Source organism: Amblyomma americanum, chromosome 4, assembly GCF_052857255.1.
Source record: "Amblyomma americanum isolate KBUSLIRL-KWMA chromosome 4, ASM5285725v1, whole genome shotgun sequence".
In the NCBI taxonomy this organism is placed as follows: domain Eukaryota; kingdom Metazoa; phylum Arthropoda; class Arachnida; order Ixodida; family Ixodidae; genus Amblyomma; species Amblyomma americanum.
This window is the reverse complement of record NC_135500.1, coordinates 20,709,328-20,731,617: the sequence shown is the minus strand read 5'-3', so window position 1 is coordinate 20,731,617 and position 22,290 is coordinate 20,709,328. Positions and strand designations below refer to the sequence as shown.

At 49.7% G+C, this 22,290-nt stretch overlaps 1 protein-coding gene across 13 annotated transcripts in view; it reads right to left on the bottom strand.

Moving 5' to 3' along the window:
* The window catches only part of LOC144127822 (rifampicin phosphotransferase-like), a 685,750-nt gene that overhangs the window by 85,744 nt on the left and 577,716 nt on the right, over window positions 1-22,290 (bottom strand). For 2 of the 13 annotated variants that reach the window (XR_013313578.1, XR_013313579.1), the window contains one exon: window positions 1,461-1,871. The exons of 10 other annotated variants lie outside the window; for them this stretch is intronic. Coding sequence is in view for 1 of the 3 variants with exons in the window: in XM_077660764.1 (XP_077516890.1) it covers window positions 1,622-1,950 (329 nt within the window). In the remaining 2 variants the exon portion in view is untranslated. Of the gene's footprint in view, window positions 1-18; window positions 1,951-22,290 lie in introns of those variants that run through there. One more of the 13 variants, XM_077660764.1, reaches the window with a different exon arrangement.

Here is a 22,290-nt window from a genome sequence, read left to right as displayed (position 1 = left end):
CGCGCGCGACAGGCAGACGGACACTGTCCTCTTGGGCCACCTGCCTGATCCACGCGCACTCGCCCGTGAACTCCTTCGGCGAAACGAGCGCGGGCTGCACCACGTCCATTGTAGCGGCGGAGTCGCCTTGGACGCGGCACTCTCTCGCATTCACTGTCATTTTGCGCATATATTGTTCCAGTAGGCGCATGTTTTCCTCGTCGAGGGTGGTGAGCGAAAAAACAACTTTTGCCTTTCCGCAGCCGCTCGCCAGATGACCAGGCTCGTTACAGCGGAAACAGACTGGCGGTTTCCTCACCTCGAAGGCTTTCGCCCGCTCTTTTTGCTTCTTTTCTTTGTCCGCGTAGTCTCCCTCTACGGGCTCTTTTCCGTGCTCCCCCTCGTGTATCCCTTTATCTCCCTTCGTGGGGGTCGCTCGGTCCTCTCTCCGCCATGGACGATTCACGGAATTCCTGTACGGCTTTGTGACTGCCCGCACGTTTTCCTTCCCTCCGTCGCGCCTGGCCTGAAATTCTTCTGCAAGCTCCGCGGCGCTCTCCAAGCTTTTTTTTTCGGTCCTATCTAGAACCCAGAGCCGCGTTTCCTCATTCAAACAGTTGTAGAACTGTTCTAGGTAAGTATGTTCTACAACTTTGCCGCGGACCTTATAAACTTCTGCGGCCCTGAGCCATTCGACTAAGTTTGCCTTTAACTTGTACGCAAAATCTGGGTAGGACTCTGTGGCCTGTTTCGCGGAGTTTCTGAACCGCCGACGGATGCGTCGGCCGACAATCGGTACTTCTTAAACAATGTCGCCTTCACTTTGTCATAGTCGTCCGCTTCCGCTTTAGTAAGCCGAGCCAGCACGTCGGCAGCCTCACAAGGAAGAACCGTCAAGAGGTGTTGAGGCCAGGTGGTGCGAAGGATTGCACTTTTTTCGCATGTGCGCTCGAAGTTTACAAGGAACAACCCTATGTCCTCGCCCATTTTGATAGGAGACAAAAGATCTTTCATTTTTGGCGACTTAGATGACAGGTTATTCTCAACATTGGGCGTGGCCGCTTTAGCCTTTTCCGCCTCAGCTTCAGCTAGCCTCACTTCCAGTCGCTTGCTCTCTAGCTCAAGCTCATATTGCCTTTTTCTTTCCTCCTCCTCAGCTTTATTCTTTATGTACTCCCAGCGCTCTACGATCTCCTCATCCTCGAAGCCGCCTTCTTGGATCGCATCGACAACTTGCCGTTTTGTCATAGATTTACCGCAATCAATCCCCAATTCACCACATATCAAGACCATCTCCGTCTTCCGCAGCTTTCTCCAGTCCATGACTGCCCTTTTTTGTGATCGCTAGTCTCTCAAGAGAGTTGGTGCAAAGCAAGGTTCAAATTCAAACAGGCATCTGCGACCAAATTTTGCCTGCCAAGAAGAACAGCACTTAACGTTAAGCCTGGCAGGACTCCAAGGAAAGAAGGCGATGCACTCACCAAACCGGAGCTAGGACATCACGCAGGCCATCCCACCGCTGCCAACCAGTTGTAGCATGCCGTCGCTCAGCAGGTGTTGTCGGGCAGAACAGGAACGAAGCGGTCCGGAGACGGATTTAGGGTGACCAAAAGGGAGAACTTTATGTACACTATTTACATTGTCATGGTGGCGTAAAAACTTGGTCGGAGACCGACCGGCGGCACGGCCACTCTACTCGAGAGTCAGAACACACACACTGCTCTCCCCTCTTCTCGGAGTTTTTTCGACGAGCCGGGTATCCTTCTCGCAGACGAGACACCCAGGTCCTCCTCTCCCAGTCCGCTGCTCGGTAGCAGCCTGTGCCAGCGCGCCCAGCAGCAAGGAAGGCGGGTTTGGCCCGGAAGCGTCCCCAAAGTGTTCGCGCAGGAAGGCTGGACGAGACAATCAGGACAACAAAGGGAGGGTCCGGCATATGGACTTCCGCGAACGACGGCGCCTCCCAGTGTCCGCCTGTGGGTCCGTCACGGCCACATCTGCCGTTGATTAGGTCGTCCCAGCCCAAGGATCACAACAGTGGTTAAGGCGCTCGTCTATTGAGCCAGAGTATCCGGGTTCAAACCCGACCATGGCGGCCGTGTTTCGATGGAGGCTAAACGCAAGCGCGCCCGTGTACTGTGCGATGTCAGCGCACGTTAATGATCCCCAAGTGGTCGAAATTATTCCGCAGCCCTCTACTACGGCACCTCTTTATTCGTTTCTTCTTTCACTCCCTCCGCTATCACTTCCGGTGCGGCGCGGTTCGGGTTTCCACGGAGATATGTGAGACAGTTACTGCGTCCTTTCCTTTCCTGCAGCCGCGGTGGCTCAGTTGTTATGGCGCTCGGCTGCTGTCCCGAAAGACGCGAGTTTGATCCCTGCCGCGGTGGTCGAATTTCGATGGAGGCGAAATTTAGAGGCCCGTGTACTGTGCGTTGTCGGTGCACGTTAAAAACCTCAGGTAATCGAAATTTCCGGAGCCCTCCACTATGGCATCCCAATAGCCTGAGTCGCTTTGGGACGTTAAACCCTCACAAATCAAATCAAATTTCGTTTCCTCAAAAACGAATTTTCAATTTTTCTTTTTTGGAGAAAAAAAATGGCGCAGTTTTGCCTCACATATCTTGGAGGACTCCCGAAGCACTCCGTAAGAGAAGAGAGGAAGGAGGGAGTTAAAGAAGAACGAAAGAGGTGCCGTAGTAAAGGGTTCCGGAATAATTTCGACCACCTGGGGAAATTTAGCGTGCACTGACATCGCACAGCACGCGGGCGCCTTTTGCGTTTCGCCTCCATCGAACCGCTGTCGGGTTGGAACCCGGGTACTCCGGCTCAGTAGCCGAGTGGCCGAGGCCGGTCACGCCTGCTCGCGTGACCTATCCTGGCAACGAGGCGGCTAATTCAATCACTCGCGATTCGACTGGCCGAGCAAGCCCGCTCCCGGCGGCAGTAGATACGCGCGTTGTGCTCCTCACGTGCATTGTACCTGCCTTGCATTCCTCTGCACCATGCAGTACCGCCTCTCACGTCACACCTTCCCCTTGCGCACAAATCTCTTTCTCAGCACCTCGAACACTAATGGCGCCAGCTTCATGCCCACACATTTCTTACTCCCGCACGTCTTGCCCTCCTCCACCATGGGACGTACTCACCAGCCTACCGGAAGTGACAGCTGCCGCGCCGAATACGCTCATGTCCTATTCTCCTGCCCAGCACACTTGCCCTATGCCTCTTGGCACATAACCAGTCCGCAGCAGTGGGAGGCTGCTTTGTCGAACACCGAGTCGGTTCTCTAACTTCGGCTGGTGACGTGGCAGAGGACGTCGCGACTAGGCACAGCCTGGATGTCACAACCGGCAACCTGAAGGTCGCCCACAGCGGCTCCTTTGTTTTTCTTTACTGTTGGCCTTGTTATCAATAAAAGATTTTCACCACCACCTTCACACCGCGTATACATCTTAGGCGATATCAACCTTGGTGATATAACCTCCAAGCATTTTCCCCTGCATAACGGGGGCGTTCCTCGAGCGTCGACGAGAGCGGACATGCTTCGCATGAGCTCTATGAATTTCGGCCTCTGAACCTGGAACATCTTACCCCACGTTCCTTATTTTGGTCTTGCAAGATCTGTGAAAGCGCCTGGACTCAGCAGACCGAAAATCTGTGAGTGTTCTTATTTAACACCATTTTTTGTGTTTACCACGTGCGTGCTACGCTACGTCTAACGAACGAAGGAGAGAACTTTCCCGGTCTCCCGCGTGCCGCGGAACACATCGCTATGGAAATAACGGTGCAGGGGCAACCCATTACCCACGAAGAGCTGAACGACGGTTCCTGGATTACTCTGTTCAGGTACCAGGAGCTCTACCGTAAGCATAACGCCGCAGGCCCGAATGACGGACGCGGGGTCTGGGCCACGCCGGGGAAAGGTGCCAGCGGAGACACAGGAACCAACAACAAGGCTGAGGCGGGACAACGACAGACAAAAGCCAAGCTGCCGCACATGATGAAGATGCAGCTTCCGCCGCTGCCGACCGACGGCTTTAAAGCTGCTCTCAGACTGCAAGTTTCAATCAACTCCCCTCTCAAGGGAGAGGCCGCCCTACTTCAGGCACTGCCGCTGGCATCGAGGACAGCACAGCGTTCTACGAAGAAACCGCCCAGCGACACCCAATCAACCAAACTATTACTGCCAGTGCCCCCAACAGTGCTCGTGCAGAAGCCAAGAGATTCCTCGAGGCCTTGACCATCAACGCCAAGACGTGTCCCGTCAAAACGTACGTACCGGCCCCGGATCTCTGTATGAAGGGTGTTGGCATAATGAATATAGCGGTGAATCAGACGAGCCGCTAAAACTTAAGTACGAGCAAATGAACGCGGTTGTAGATATCATATCCGCAAGGAGACATGGAAAGTCCAGCCCCACTGTAGTCGCTGTGGCTACTGCGACGCTCCCCAGAGTTTTCCGGTATCCGGGAGCCCTACATAAAGTTGTCCTGATTCTCAACAGGGCGGAAGTATGCTTCAATTGCAGAAGAACTGGGCATACACAGGACGTATGTCCTCAAGCCAAAAAAGCGATATGCCACAGGTGCGGAGTTAATCACCCGTCACCACTGGAAGGCCAGAAGCCGCCAGGCCCCATGCATAGTATGCAAAGGGCCCCACAACACAGGCAGCACAAAGTCCAAATTCCGTTTTGTCAAAGGCCGGACGCCAGAGACAAGGGCCAAAAAGACCGCCACCAACGTTTCCCAGAAGCCAAGAGGAAGATCGAAGACCCGGAACGCAGCCGGCTACCAAAGATACTCCTCATCTTCCTTCCCGCCTTTGCAAAGGAAAAGTAGCAGTACAACAAAAGAAAAAAACCCATATGGCGCAAAGTCAAGCGACCCCAGTCAAAAGAGGGACCAAAGTAACCCCTGGAACGCCACGGAGGACAAGACCATCTTCTGGAAGAAAGAAGACAACGATGATAAGGCGAGGGATCAGGATAGAGTCATCTAGAGGCTTCTTTCATGCACAGATAAGCTAGAAAAATTGGTAGAATCCTGAACGTAATTCATCCAAACACTCGAAAATGAGCGCTCTCAAAAGGAGCTCGTTACACGCACTCAACAAAGCCCACCTATGTAAACGGATGATCTTTCTCCTACAAAACGACCGGCGCCCAGCCCGGAGTCGGAGATCTCTACACCTAGGAAAAAGAATGAGGACAGCTCCTCGAGGGGTGCACCAAAAGGCCTACTCTTTAAAAGAATGAATGAGATACAATAGCGCTTAGATGTCAGTGTCAAAACTTGAGACCTCTATTGCTATCTTCGGGCGTTGGCAGCAGGAGGCCACACCGATGCTGCGGGAACTTAAGATTGCGCGTGAGAGCACAGATCAGCACATTAAGCAGATCGGATCGGTTCTACACGCCATGATGGGGCAGCAGCACATTACCGTAACATCCCTCCCAGAAGGGACCGACCGTCGGAAAACATGGATTCCGCCCACCGCAAACTAATTACAGTCTGGCAGTGGAACTGCAGGGGGTACGCACGCAAGAAGGCCAAACTGCAGATCCACATCCAGAAAACCGAGGTCAAACCAGGCATTATCGCGCTGCAAGAACCCACCGGAGTGGCCACTCTTCCCGGATACATCACCGTTACCCAACTGCGAACTAGCCGCAAATACCCAGCAACAACTATTCTAGTCAAAAGGGACACCAGCTATGTGCATCACGAAATTGAAGACATAGACCAAGATTATACACTCATGCAAATTATCACCGGAGAGAAGGGACCGAGGAGCACCTACATCCTCAACGTCTATAGCTCTTTCAGGGATCACACTCAGCAAACCACTAAACTCGTAGACAAAACCATGAGGAAGACGACAAAGCTCATATCCCGGAATGGGGCTACCCGAAACCAATGGTAAAGGCACGGCGATACAGGGAAAGATTGACGAGCTCGGCTTCACGCTACTAAACGACACTACCAACACCCACGAGAACCGGCAATATTATATCTAGCTATGGTAATCCAGATATTTCACATGCTCGAAACGCGATCAACCCACATGGCTCAACACCGGCGAAGACCTTAACAGCGACCACTACATTATCGCCATTACGGTAGAAACCAGCTCCCGTAATAAGAAGACATGGAATTCTTGTAAGCATAAGGACTGGTATAAATTCAGAAAACACAGGGACAATAATGCTCCGTGCAGCATCTCAGACTTGGAGAAGTGGGTAAGGCATCATACATTCCGGGTTAGCGCATATGTGGGAAGCCAGACATTATCTCATGAAGAAATTGAAGAAACAGATAATCAACCGAGAGCTCAAGGTACTCATTCCACGGCTTGAGAAGGAAATTTACGGCCATGCCTATTACCTTACAAGGCACAACTGGTAACAAGTATGCGGCAAACTTAACGCGCAGCTGGGGAAAAAAACACGTGGAACCTCCTCCGCCACCTTCTTGACCCAGCTCATTCCAATACAGTCACAAGAAACGCCATAGTAAAGGTCATCCACGCATACCAGGGAAGCGGTGAGGAACTGATCTTGTCGCTACAAGACAAATACGTCAACTCTCATAAAGACGCCGTATTGTACCCGAAATACACTGGATGCGGAAACAAAACTCTTGACGAGCCTTTAACGGATGCAGAGATCTGGGCCGCCCTGTCTGAACTCAAAACGAAATCTGCTGCCGGGACAGGTTAAATCAATAATAAGATGCTGCGGAACCAAGATCTCAAAATCGGTCCCCGCCATCACGGATTATTTGAATCAGTGCTCGGAGACAAGAAGCATATCCCATTCCTTAAAGCATACAAAGATAATCCTTATCACCAAACGCAACAAGAAAATAAGGCTTGATAACCTTACTCCGATATCCCTTACCTCCTGTTTAGGCAATTGAATGTTGTACTTAACAGACTACAAGCCTATGCGCAAGACTACTCTCTCCTACCACACACCATGGTGGGCTTCAGAAGGGGGCTCTGTATGCAGGACGTCATGCTACAACTGGCTCATCGCATTATTAACAAGTATAAAAGGGCAAACACACAATCCATCACGGCTATGGGCCTAAAGAAATCCTTTGATATTGTCTCCATTATACTATACTGGAGCACCTAAACGAAATTAACCTCGGTAGAAAGGCTTACAACTATATCAGGGCCTTTCATAGTGAGCGCATGGTGGAAATTCACTTCGGAACCCTCAAATGTGACACAGTACAGTTGGGAACTAGGGGCACTCCTCAGGGTGCTGTCCTGTCTCCATTCCGTTTCAATCGGGCACTAGTCAAGATGGAATGGACAATATCCCTGGAGTACAGCACAGCCTATGCACGGAAAATATTACGCTATGGGCAATGGGAGGCTCCCAGGACGAAATATAGGCCACTCTCTAAGGGGCCGCAGACGTCATCGATGAAGAGGCCAGGAAAGCAGGCCTCGAATGCTCTCAAGGCGGAAAGCTGGGCTAGTTGGTGTTTCATCATGAATTAAAAGACTAGCGCATATAACAGAGACACAGACAAAGAAGTAGACAGGACGAGCGCTAAACATAAACTGAGTTGTTTACTGAACATAAAGGAACATATAAGCAATTCGGTGGTGCATGCGCACACTGGGTTAACAATACATAGACAATCTAATCAAGGTGTGGCAAACTGTTCTTTAGGTACATTTTTTCTTTTTTGGTCAAGGTAAGTGAACTAGTGCTTACACAGTTATCACCTTCTCTGTCAATGTGATAGGCCTCACAAATCTCGCGACCTAACTTTGTGCCTCCCCAACCAAGCACACACGTGGCACCAAACGCCGGCACGCACCCGCACCGCTTACAATGATTGGCCAAATGACCGCCCCCCGCCAATGAATCTACCAGCGTGCTGTGCTCTCGTAGCCGCTCGTTCAGGCACCGTCCAGACTGCCCCACGTAGCATCTACCGCAGGAGAGGGGTATGCGGTATACGATGCCAGTAGTGCAAGGCACAAACTTGCATACGTGTTTTGTGGTGCAGACCGGTTTCCTTTCTTCGTTGACCGCTTTGCACATGCGCACCAGCTTTTCGGGGGCAGTGAACATCACGTCCACACCACACCTCTCTCCAACTTTCTTCAGCCGGTGCGATAGCTGGTGCACGTACGGAATAGCGGTACGCCTCAGCCTCCTGCAGCTAGTTTCCGCTGCCACGCCAGGGCGGCCACCTGCCCTGATTTCTTTCAGGAGGCACTGCGCTACAGCCGTCACGGTATCCATAGGAAAACCGGCGTTCTGCAACCGGTGCACTTGCGTCTGCAAACTGATCTCAATTTTATGCTGGCAAGACTTCTCGAGAGCACCACGCAGGCAATTTTTTGCAATGCCCCGTTTTACCAATTTCGAATGAGCCGAATTGTACGCTAAAATTTCCTTTTTTTGTGCGTGGCTGGTACGACCAGCAGATGTGCCCCGTGCCAAAGAACAAACAAATCTCGAGGAATTGGAGACACCCGTTGATCGGAACTTCATGCGTGAATCTCAGCTTGACAGAACATTCACCGAAAATATCTAAAACACTTTTTACAACCTGTGGTTTGTCACTCTCGTTCTCAACATTCACAAACACAATAAAATCATCCACATATCTAAAACACCTCACTACACCTTTTTCCCTTTTCATGCACGCTGCAACGCGTTTGTCAAATTGACTTAAAAATATTTCGCTAAGTATTGGAGCTATGCATGAGCCTATGCAAATACCGTCTTTTTGCACGAACAACTTGTCGTTAAAACAAATAAAGGTGGATGAGAGGTAACACTTAACTAACGCTACAAAGTCATTTACAGAAACCCCGCTGCTATTTTGGAACTTAACAGCCCCCCAGCTTTCAATTCGCTCTTTTACTGCGTCTAGTAACTCTATTTGGGGAATGGAATAAAAGAGCTCCTCATTATCTACTGAAAAGGCGAAATTAGCTCCTGAATTACCACCTTGCTCACCCAAAAATTCAATTACATCCTTTGAGTTGCTCACACGAAAAGGGTCTTCTACATCTAGCTGGCTAAGGTGCTTTTAAAGGTATTTTGATACCAGGCCTTGCCAGGCTTCATTTTCGGATACAATCGCTCTGAGTGGCATGCCTTCTTTGTGGGTTCTGGCGGAAAAGAATACGTTCAGACCCAGCGTCTTCGCTGTTTTTACAGACTGATATAGTCCTGTCAAATTGAGTCGTTCACACATTTTTAATGCCTCTGCTTTTACTTTTCTGCCAGATATTTTCAGGGGAATAAAATTCTTGTCAATAGCTTGCTTACCCTTTTCAAGATACATCGTTTTGGGCAACACGACGAATCCACCCTCTTTATCAGCGGTCAGCAAAGAAAGGTTATTATTCTTGAGGTAATGGATTGTATTGCTCACCGCTAGCGTTACCCCACGCGAACACGGCTTTCTACTCGACAAGCAGTCAACACCTTCGGAAATACATCTAGCCTTGTCTTCCACGTCTGCACATTGCCCTACTTTCCTAACCATGGTAATGAGTCCGAGAGGTGTTTCGTTAACCTCATTACAAAATTTAGGCCCGCAGCTCAAAACCTTTTGAACTTTATCTGGGAGACCACATTCTGCTAAACACAACACTTTTTTCTTAGGGACATCTTTGGAATCCTCTTTTGCTTTTTTCCAAGCACACAATGATGGCAGGCCACAAGACCAAAGAAACTCGGTAACATTCGCTGCCTCTCTGGCCCAAGTCCTGATAAAGGCATCACAGGTTACCTGGCAGCTTGTCCTGGTCGCAGCATGCACACGTAAGCACAACTGCAAATACCGAATGCAAATCCTTCGCCCTGAAGAATGGACTGGTACCGCCTGACGTGCAAGCTTTGTTCCATCCCTACCAAGCATCTGTACGACATGCCAGAAGAATCACCAAGATCTTCCGTGCCGAACTCTGGAGAAGCATTCGGTATTTGCAGTTGTGCTTACGTGTGCATGCTGCGACCAGGACAAGCTGCCAGGTAACCTGTGATGCCTTTATCAGGACTTGGGCCAGAGAGGCAGCGAATGTTACCGAGTTTCTTTGGTCTTGTGGCCTGCCATCATTGTGTGCTTGGAAAAAAGCAAAAGAGGATTCCAAAGATGTCCCTAAGAAAAAAGTGTTGTGTTTAGCAGAATGTGGTCTCCCAGATAAAGTTCAAAAGGTTTTGAGCTGCGGGCCTAAATTTTGTAATGAGGTTAACGAAACACCTCTCGGACTCATTACCATGGTTAGGAAAGTAGGGCAATGTGCAGACGTGGAAGACAAGGCTAGATGTATTTCCGAAGGTGTTGACTGCTTGTCGAGTAGAAAGCCGTGTTCGCGTGGGGTAACGCTAGCGGTGAGCAATACAATCCATTACCTCAAGAATAATAACCTTTCTTTGCTGACCGCTGATAAAGAGGGTGGATTCGTCGTGTTGCCCAAAACGATGTATCTTGAAAAGGCTAAGCAAGCTATTGACAAGAATTTTATTCCCCTGAAAATATCTGGCAGAAAAGTAAAAGCAGAGGCATTAAAAATGTGTGAACGACTCAATTTGACAGGACTATATCAGTCTGTAAAAACAGCGAAGACGCTGGGTCTGTACGTATTCTTTTCCGCCAAAACCCACAAAGAAGGCATGCCACTCAGAGCGATTGTATCCGAAAATGAAGCCTGGCAAGGCCTGGTATCAAAATACCTTCAAAAGCACCTTAGCCAGCTAGATGTAGAAGACCCTTTTCGTGTGAGCAACTCAAAGGATGTAATTGAATTTTTGGGTGAGCAAGGTGGTGCTTCAGGAGCTAATTTCGCCTTTTCAGTAGATATTGAGGAGCTCTTTTATTCCATTCCCCAAATAGAGTTACTAGACGCAGTAAAAGAGCGAATTGAAAGCTGGGGGGATGTTAAGTTCCAAAATGGTAGCGGGGTTTCTGTAAATGACTTTGTAGCGTTAGTTAAGTGTTACCTCTCATCCACCTTTATTTGTTTTAACGACAAGTTGTTCGTGCAAAAAGACGGTATTTGCATAGGCTCATGCATAGCTCCAATACTTAGCGAAATATTTTTAAGTCAATTTGACAAACGCGTTGCAGCGTGCATGAAAAGGGAAAAAGGTGTAGTGAGGTGTTTTAGATATGTGGATGATTTTATTGTGTTTGTGAATGTTGAGAACGAGAGTGACAAACCACAGGTTGTAAAAAGTGTTTTAGATATTTTCGGTGAATGTTCTGTCAAGATGAGATTCACGCATGAAGTTCCGATCAACGGGTGTCTCCAATTCCTCGAGATTTGTTTGTTCTTTGGCACGGGGCACATCTGCTGGTCGTACCAGCCACGCACAAAAAAGGAAATTTTAGCGTACAATTCGGCTCATTCGAAATTGGTAAAACGGGGCATTGCAAAAAATTGCCTGCGTGGTGCTCTCGAGAAGTCTTGCCAGCATAAAATTGAGATCAGTTTGCAGACGCAAGTGCACCGGTTGCAGAACGCCGGTTTTCCTATGGATACCGTGACGGCTGTAGCGCAGTGCCTCCTGAAAGAAATCAGGGCAGGTGGCCGCCCTGACGTGGCAGCGGAAACTAGCTGCAGGAGGCTGAGGCGTACCGCTATTCCGTACGCGCACCAGCTATCGCACCGGCTGAAGAAAGTTGGAGAGAGGTGCGGTGTGGACGTGATGTTCACTGCCCCCGAAAAGCTGGTGCGCATGTGCAAAGCGGTCAACGAAGAAAGGAAACCGGTCTGCACCACAAAACACGTATGCAAGTTTGTGCCTTGCACTACTGGCATCGTATACCGCATACCCCTCTCCTGCGGTAGATGCTACGTGGGGCAGTCTGGACGGTGCCTGAACGAGCGGCTACGAGAGCACAGCACGCTGGTAGATTCATTGGCGGGGGGCGGTCATTTGGCCAATCATTGTAAGCGGTGCGGGTGCGTGCCGGCGTTTGGTGCCACGTGTGTGCTTGGTTGGGGAGGCACAAAGTTAGGTCGCGAGATTTGTGAGGCCTATCACATTGACAGAGAAGGTGATAACTGTGTAAGCACTAGTTCACTTACCTTGACCAAAAAAGAAAAAATGTACCTAAAGAACAGTTTGCCACACCTTGATTAGATTGTCTATGTATTGTTAACCCAGTGTGCGCATGCACCACCGAATTGCTTATATGTTCCTTTATGTTCAGTAAACAACTCAGTTGATGTTTAGCGCTCGTCCTGTCTACTTCTTTGTCTGTGTCTCTGTTATATGCGCTAGTCTTTTAATTCACAACTCGAATGCTCCCCTGAAAAATCGGAGCTTACGGTCGTCCACAAACAAAAATTAAACGCGCCCTTGACGACAGTCATTGTACAAGGCGTGGAAATCAAAGGTCTAGGAGACTAGGATCCTGGGGATCAGGCTGCAAACAGACTCGGGCAACGCTTCCACGATTAATAAACTTAAATGGGAAGGCCACCAAACTACCAGAATAATATAGAGAATAACTAATAGAAAAAGAAGCATGAAAGAACACGCCCTCTTCAAGCTAATAGATGTCTTTATCATAAGCAAGATTACATACTCGCTTCCGTATCTAAAACTCAGAAGAGACGAGGTGGAAAGAGTCGACGCCATCATCACAATAGCTTATAAAAGAGCCATCGGCCTGGCTCGCTCGACTCCCAACGAGGGGCTACTCAAAGTCGGGGTCCACAGTACCTACAAGAAAATCAAGGAAGCACGACACACTGCCCAAATAAGGCACCTGTCTGGCACACCCGCCAGCAGGAGAATACTCGGCAAGCTGCGGATTCAGGGTGTACCCTTAGAAGATCTCCCCAAGTTATCCCAAGAACGGCCGCCTCGATCACGCGCGGTCCTTCCGCTCCTGCTGACGGCGTGGTGGAATGACACATGCTTGGAGAAGCGCATACATCGGAGGGTGCACGTGTGCAGTCTGCCGTCAGCTTCGCTCTAAAATGTGGTGACAGCCAAAGGAAACTGCAAGTAAATCAAGGTACGTCTCTGCATATCCTCAAATCAGGTTTACACAGTGCACGTTGTTTTTTGTAGCATAATACGATCGAGACGCAGCTAAGGCTGCGTAGATGCATGACTTGATGTGCCGCATTGCGCATGTATTGAAATATCTATTCTGGCGAGTGAGCTGCCGCTGTGCTTAAACGCTGCCCCTACAACGCTCGTCTTCCTTTCTTTTTATCTATTTTCCCTTGAAAAAAAGCATTACTGTTTCCGAGCTTTCTTGTCAACGTGGCCCCTGACTGTATTCTGGGTTTGTCTTTTTAGGTAGATTTTCACTAGCCTCGTGCTGGACAAATTATATACTCGGGGCTCTTCCACATGGCTTTTATTTTTTTACATTGTATAGCTTCAAGCGAACTTGAGTGGTGTTGGGAGTAGGCTTCCTAGCCCTCAAGTGCTGCTGCTGAAGGGGCAATGCTGCTATCACCCATGTGTTATGTATTATCGCGTTGTTCGAGTCACTTCGATTCAGACAAAACATTATTTTGATTATCAGGGACTTTAACCTCATGGATAATTTCCTGTATTTTCAGGAACATGCCACATTGCGGCGTGCCGTGCTGCAAATCCAGCACAAAAAAAAAGCTTGGCTTAAGCTTCCATGGATTCCCAGATGATGAAACTCTCCGGCACGCATGGCTGAAAGCTATATCGAGGAAAGATTTTACTCCGAATGATAAGTCCGCCAGCAGGGTCGTCTGCTCTTTGCACTTCTTGACCAATGACTACCGTTCGTAATCCGCAAAAATCCGGCGTCTGAAGCGCACTGCTGTACCCAGTTTTTTTTTCTGGATACCCGAGCTATATGCAGCCGCAGATAGCAAAAAAACGGCGAAAATTGGAGCGTGAGCAACCACCTTGCGCAGTTCCTAAAACAAATGATGCTTTCAGTCCAATGAACTGCATTAGTGAGGAAAGCAGCCATCTGCTCTTACCTGCTGTAAACAGCAAACACTCTATTGTGTTCTTCAAGCTAATCCTCGAGGCTTTGAAAATCATCGCCCAGCTACTTCAATACCTGAATGTGCTACGCAAGAGAAGACCACGCCTCGATCACATCCTCAATAGTGGCAAAAAATTCATAAAGCCCCCTCCTATCAAACATTGCTGCTGTTGTTACGGACAGAGTGGCTTATCGCAAAAAATTAATCACCAAGCCGCCAGTCGAAAGGTTTTGCTCGTTTAAACAGCTTGAGCTTGCGCGAGCTGACTCTTTATTGTAAATAAATTCCTGCATACACTGACTTTGTGATGCTGGTAGTTTTTACTACGACTACAGCCATGATATTGTTACGTGGTCCAGGCGGGAACGACGCGAGAACGCCCAGGCACAGCACACAGGTCAAGAGCACAGGGCGGCCCGCACAGAGCACCAGGCACAGAGCACCGAATCCCAGAGCCCGCGCGCCTCCGAGAGTCTTCATTCATCTCTTCTTCTATCCGTTGCATGGCCCCCGGTCGCAAAAAACACCCTCTCGGTGGAAATTAGGGCGGGGCAAGGGATTGCGACAAGTAGGGCTTGAGGCGAGAGACGTGGACAACGTCACTCTGAGATGCACCGGAGGTGGTCTCCGGAAAGGCCGGGGCAATCTCGTAGGTGACGGCGGTGACCTGGCGGAGCACACGGTATGGGCCAACATAGCGGGACATTAGTTTTTCGCAAAGCCCGACACGGCATGTGGGCGACCAAAGCAAAACGAGGGCTCCAGGGGAAAAGTTACCATGCAGGTGGCGGCGGTCGTAGTAGTCCTGCTGTGAGGCCTGCGAGGCCTTTAGGCGGGAGCGAGCCAGTTGGCGGGCGTGGTCGGCGCGGGCAATAGCGTCGTGGGCATATTCAGAAGGCGGGGAAGGAGATTTCGGAAGCAGCGTGTCCAAAGGCAATTGGCGTTCACGACCGTACAACAAATAGAACGGGGAGTAACCGGCAGTGTCATAACGAGAAGAATTGTAGGCGAAGGTCACGTATGGAAGGGCAATGTCCCAGTCCCGATGGTCCGGGAAAACTACATTGCGAGCATATCCGTGAGAGTGCGGTTGAGGCGCTCTGTAAGACCGTTGGTTTGGGGATGATAGGCGGTGGTCTGCTTATGTTTTGTTGAGCAGGAACGGAGAATGTCGTCGACAACTTTAGAGAGAAAGCAACGGCCGCGGTCGGTGAGAAGTTGGCGGGGTGCACCATGACGGAGGATGAGGTCGTAGAGGAGAAAATCGGCCACGTCGGTAGCAGTACTGGTGGGAAGGGCCCGCGTGATGGCATAGCGAGTAGCATAATCTGTCACAACGGCAATCCATTTGTTTCCGGAGGTAGACTCCGGAAAGGGGCCCAAAAGATCCAAGCCAACACGATAGAATGGTTCAGGGGGCACATCAACAGGCTGGAGCAAACCCACGGAGAGCGTGGCGGGAAGTTTCCGGCGCTGACACTGGTCGCAGGCATGAACATAGCGGCGGACGGACTGGTAGAGACGGGGCCAAAAGAAGCGACGACGCACGCGGGCGTAAGTACGCGAGACACCCAGATGTCTAGCAGTGGGGAGGTCATGGAGCTCGTGGAGGACATCGTTGCGCAGATGCTTCGGGACAACGAACAGTAGGTCTGGGCCGGCGGGGTTCAGGCCTCTGCGGTAGAGTGTGTCATGATGAAGTACAAACCGGCGCAGGGCAGGGTCAGATGGAGAGAATCTGAGGCGGGAAATAATAGAGCGGAGCTCGATATCTCGTCGCTGCTCATCGCCAAGGTGAGTAAGAGCGGAGAGCGAGAAGAGGTCAGCGGCGGAGTCACTACCAGAATGATCAGAAGAGGCAACGGGATAGCGGGAGAGGCAATCAGCATCAGTGTGTAGCCTACCGGACTTATATACCACGGTATAGTCGTAGTCTTGGAGGTGTAAAGCCCAGCAACCTAGGCGGCCAGTAGGATCTTTCAGTGATGAGAGCCAGCAGAGCGCATGGTGGTCGGTGACAACCGTAACAGGGTGGCCGTACAAATATGGGCGGAATTTCCCAACCGCCCAGACAAGGGCTAAGCACTCACGTCGGTAATTGAGTAATTGCGCTCCGGGGCGGAGAGGAGGCGGCTGGCGTAGGCGATGACACGGTGCTGTTCGGATTGCCTCTGAGAGAGAATAGCGCCGATGCCATAGCCACAGGCGCCTGTGCGGACTTCAGTGGGAGCTGTCACATCGAAGTGGGCCAGAACCGGCGTGGTAGTAAGCTTCAATATCAAGGTGGAAAATGCGTGTGCTTGGTCGGATCCCCAGATGAAGGTGGCGTCCTTTTTCAGGAGGTCGGTGAGGGGGCGGGCGATGTCGGCGAAGCCATCAACAAATCGACGAAAGTAGGAGCACAGCCCTAAGAAGCTGCGGACGTCGTTACAGGAACGTGGCTGAGGAAAGTTTTTAACGGCTCGGATCTTATCAGGGTCAGGGTGCACCCCCGTGTCGTCGACGACATGACCCAAGATGGCGAGTTGACGGCGCGCGAAACGGCACTTAGACGAGTTGAGCTGCAGGCCAGCATGACGAAAGAGGGAAAGGATCTGAGAAAGGTCAGTGAGGTGAGAGGAAAACGAGGGCGAAAAGACAATGACGTCATCGAGATAGCACAGGCAGGTGGACCACTTAAAGCCTTGCAAAAGAGCATCCATCATGCGTTCAAATGTGGCTGGTGCGTTGCATAATCCGAAAGGCATAACTTTGAATTGATAAAGGCCATCAGGAGTCACAAAAGCGGTTTTCTCAAGGTCCTGTTCATCTACAGCAATTTGCCAGTAGCCGGAGCGAAGATCCCAGAGCACGCGCGCCTCCGAGAGTCTTCATTCATCTCTTCTTCTATCCGTTGCAATATTTAGGTATACAGATTAATCAGAGCCACTGGACATTCCTCTCCACGGCTGTCGACTCAGGTGAGCAGACTCTCTCGTACAGGAGGAACCGTGCCGAGCTTGCCTAATCAACATAAAATTGACAGCTCAGCGTGCAACATCGCCTGCCCATTTTCATCATAGTACAATTGCCATTTTCCTTCTAGGCCGTTTTTTGACCGGTAAACGCGTTCTGACAGAGCTAGTACGTCATGTACAAACGTTCATGAATATACAGGAAAAAAAAATTTATTACTGCGTTGCCTCGTCAATCGTGGCACTTCCTTTATAAAGAAGTAATGCCTTTCCATGCTTTCATTGGCCTGCTGCGCCCAAACCCGCAGATATGATTGTTTTCCGGGTAGCACTCGTTTCGCATGGCACCATGACTGCCCGCTTCGGGCAACATGCGGCCGTAGCGTCTGGAGCTTAGTAAAGAAAAGATACCTAGCCGCAGGAGGCATTAGTGTTCTTGTTTAAACTTTCTTCATCGTGGTTTTCCACCACTCTACTACATCCCGCAATACGTCCAAGGTGCCGCAAATCGCCTCGTGCGAAGCGATAGCAGGGGAGGCGAGGGGTCAGGCACGCGCGCCGCGGTGCGGCGAAAGGAGCGGCCACGCCCTCTCCGCAACTACACCCTCTCCGTCCGAATGGAACGACCGGAGCAACCCTGCCGCGCGTGCCGATCCAGGTGGCCGTGTCCCAAGCAATATCCGAAAGAGGATCACAGTGAAACCTCACCCCCCCCCCCCCCCCCCGAAATATGAACCCTCACGCGCACCAAGGCCGAAGAGAAGCAAGAGCGGAGGGCCTGCAGAAGACCCTGGGCCGGCTGCAGGATGTCCTCTACGTCGACGCCGCAGAAGACGCGGAGAACGAGAACAAGTACTCTGTATGCGGAGTGACACATCCCGGCCATCAACCAGCAAGACTTGGCAATGGTGGAGACGGTTTCCACCTCTAGACCGCTAGCCGCGGAGGAGGCCGCCATCGCCACGGCCATCGCCTTTAGAGACGCCACTACCATAGTACGCGACTCGAAGTTGGCGATGAGCAACTTCGCTAGGGGTAGGGTCTCCCGTGCCGCCGCGCAAATACTCACAGAAATAAGAGACTCTTGTCTTTTGAGAGGTAATGAACTCATATGGACCCCAGATCATGCGGGGAATCCGGGAAATGAGGCTGCCCCCAACACATTCGAGAATTAGCCTGCCGAGCGGTGGCGCAAAGTCGGGAACCGCAACCTTTTAGTAAGCCACTCATATCATACCACGAACTCACAGCACATTACAAAGCATTAAGAACAACACTACCACCACCCTATAAAACTTACCAGACAGTAACAGGTCATGTGGAGACCGCCACAGATGGGGACCCTCCTCACCCCTAACTACATATCTAAATTCATAAATAAGCATATTAATCTCTTCTGCCACTTTTATGGTGAGAGCGATAACTAAGACCATATGATCGGCGCGTGCCAAGTCCGTAAGCCTCCCCAAAAATCTTCCCTGACTTCTCAAAAAAAGCTTATGATACGTTCAGGTCCAGCGATGACCCCGACATTCAGTCCGAGGCCTGCGAAGGGGCCGGCGTCGCCAAAGGTCTCCACGGCCTGCGGCACGCCAGCAAACGTGCCTTAATCCCCTACGCTTATGCGCAATAAAGTTTTGCCAGCCTCCGCCCCTGCCTCACCGAGGAACCCCACAAAGGACGGTCCTATCGCCGTTGATTTTTAACACTGCCCTAGCGCCGGTGGCAAATACCCTTGCTGCTATCCAAGGGCTCCACACAGTAATATACGCAGATGATATAATCTTGATAGCGCAGCATGCTGAACTCTCTTCGAAGACTCGGACTCAGATTCTCATTTGCTGAACTCTCGTGGAGCAAACTCATGTAAACTTCATCGAACGCCAAGATCAACTGAATCTCTCATCTGAATCATGAACCACCTTTGCAGGATGAGTGTTCGAAACTGGTTTTGCCCCCCATAGGGTGCGGCGAAGTGTGCGGAGCCTCTTCCAAGCGCACACCCCTGAGGAAGCCGGGCGCCGAGCCGGGGTACACTTGTACCCATTTTTACTGGTGGGTAGCCGGCGGTGGGCTTCGAACCAACCACCTTCCGCAGCCCTTGGAACAACCCAGGATATCCTGCAATCTGCCATAGACATCACCGCCACCGATTTAGCAAACACAGGCCTCCGTTGCTCTCCAACTAAATTGAAACTATGCGACTGAAACCCCTCCCCAGCGACCCCCTCACTGAGCTACACATGTACAGGGATCCAGTGCCCATTGTGTCTCAGGTGAGGATTCTCGGCCTTCTCATTAACAACACACTCGATGCAACCGCCGCACTTCACCTCTTGCAAAGACAGACCAAACAGGTCGCTGCACTAATCATGCGCGTGGTAGCCTGCAATCATGGGTTGTCTGAACGCGAGACACTCAATATGGTTCAATACAAAGCTGGCTGAGAGATTTAATACATTTTTTACATCGGTTTTCACATGTGATGATGGCGAATCGCCGTTTTTTCAACCTCCGGATAGCCCTCTTATATCCGATGTAGAGCTCAGTGCGGAAGGGGTGCTGAATTTTCTTACGTATATAAACTCCAAAAAGATTCCAGGCGTATAGATAGAATCAAGAATAAATTTTTATATAGACATGCAGAGGGGAGTTCCAAATTTCTAGCCAAAATTTTTCAAACGTCTGTCGACAGTGGTTGCGTTCCCGCTGCTTGGAAAAGCGCGAAAATAGTGCCTGCGCATAAAAGTGGTCCTACTTCAAACGTTGATAATTACGGACCGATTTCGCTGATTAGTACTCCTTCTAAGACACTTGAACATATCATCTACAAACATTTATTAACTTACCTTGAATGTAATAATTTGTTATTTGCAAATGAGCATGACTTTCGCAAGGGATTTTCCACGAACACACATCTCACTCAAACCGTACACGATCTCTGCTTGTCAATTAATTCCTCTTTGAACAGACATAGTATTTTTGAATTTTGAAAAAGCGTTCGATAAAGTTTCGAACCCTAAGCTGTTACTTAAAATCAGATGTATATTTAAAAACGAAACGATAACTAAGTGACTTACATCCTGTCTTTCCTGCCAAGCACAGTATGTTCAAGTTCATGCTCATAAATCTAGCTTTATTCCAGTAGACTCCGGTGTACCGAGAGGCAGCGTCCTGTGCTCCATCCTATTTTTGATTTTCATCGGTGACTTGCCTAACGACCTAGGCGTACCGGACATATTGTGTGCAGATCACCGCATCATTTATAAACAAGTTGCTACTCTGGAAGATCGCGTTGAACAAAATCCTAACTTGCAAAAAATCAACGAACAATACAAGAGGTAGCAGATGGTATTAAATCCAAATAAAGCAGTTTTTATGACAATTACAAGACAGAAAATTATCTTAGATTACAGTTAAAGCATCGATGATAGAATACTAACCAGGGTTAGTAAATACAAATACCTTGGATTAACATTTACCTCTGACCTACGTTGGAATTCACGCAGAGATAATACAAGCTGCAAGGCCTCCAAAGCACTGTAGAGCCTCAGACGAAATATGCATAGTGCAACCCCTAAAATAAAATGTCTCGTTTTTAAGAGCTTGGTAAGGCCCATCCTCGAATATCGAAAAATTGTCTGGGACACACTCACTGCATTCAAGTGCTCTAAGCGGGAAAGAATTCAGCGTCTCGGAGCAAAGTTTATATGTAATAGGTACCGACATTACGATTCCCCAACATCCTTGTGTAAACGTGCTTATTTGGAAGCGCTTGATCTTAGAACTAAATGTGACAGGCACAAGTTTCTTTTCCAGATTATTAATCGCAGCTTGAAAACAAACAAATCAAAGTACTTTAAAATTAAAACTGGAGAAATATCACGCCAGCGTCACAGCTTGTATATACCAATGCCTACTGTCCGAAATGATCGCTTCAAATTTAGTTTTTTCCTAGGAACCATTAAGGAATACAATATGCTACCAAACTTTGTTGTCACTTCACAATCACTTAGAATTCTTATAAGCTGCACAATGTTTTATCGTTTAAAGGAATTATATGCCAGAGTTTAGTTTTGTATAAGTGGCGAATGCTTTATGTACTGAATTTCGTGCTGAATTTTTTGTACCACATACTAACTCAGCACCAAACACAACAGGCAGACATCGTAATACGCACGACTGTCACCTCCGCCCTACGTCTTCCACGGTCGGTTAGCACGAAACGCCTCCTGGCCACTGGTACCCACAATACTGTGATCGAATTAATAGCGACTCAACGCACCAACCAATTAGCCGCCTGAGTCGACCGGAAACAGGACAACGCCTGCTGCGACAGCTCCGTCTCAATCCACCCATTCCCACCCGAGAAAGTCCTGCACCTATCATTATTAATCTGGGCACGCAGGATCGCATATATCAGAAGTCCCTACCGTGCAATACGAGCGCTAGCCTCCATCAGGGTAGGCGGCAGGCTCGAGCCATCTATTACATCAAAACATACAGCATCCGTTCCGATATCCTTTATGTCGACACGGCAGAAAATAGTAAAGTAGGATTTTTCACGGCAGTCGCAGGCGATGAAGACGACGCAGTGGGGACTGGCGCCACTATAAGAAATAATTCGCCTGCAGCGGCGGAAGCAGCCGCCATCGCACTTGCGCTGGCCCGCTCCACCACTGACAAAAACATAACAGACGTTTGCAGATTCCCAGCTCACATACCGCCACTACCTAAATGGTGGGACGGCGCCGGCCACACACCGTATTCTTGCCACAGCCACCTCTCCCGACCGAACGGATACTCTGTCGTGGATCCCTGGGCATGCCTCGATCCCAGGTAATGAGCACGTTCATTAGCGGGGATCCTTACCAGAACTTTCCTCGTGGACCTCGGACGATCAGGCACCCAATAACGCGCAAGAAACCACATCGGTCTTTTCTACATATCATTAAATCACCTCATTCTATACAAACACAGCCGCATAACAGTGCCACCACCCCAAAGTACCTTTTAGCCCTTATCCAGCACCACAAGGCGACAATTTAAGACGGGCTTCTTTATTTCACCCTACCATCTCTCATGCTTCCCTCCTCATTTTAACACCTGAGGCGTGCCCAAATCCGCACCTTTCCATTAACTGTGGGAATGTCCTTCCCCACAGACAGTACTCCCATCCCCAATCCCATTCTTTCTTCCTGGGAGGCTGCTTTACGGACAACTCAGCCCACCGGCCAGAAATGGCTGGTGGATTGGGCTTTATGTGAAGCTCAAGCCCGTGTACTCCGGGGTCAGTAGGGGACCGACCTAGAAGTATTTCTTTTTTTGCCATCTAATAAATTTGTGTCAATCCATCCGTCCTCCACATCGC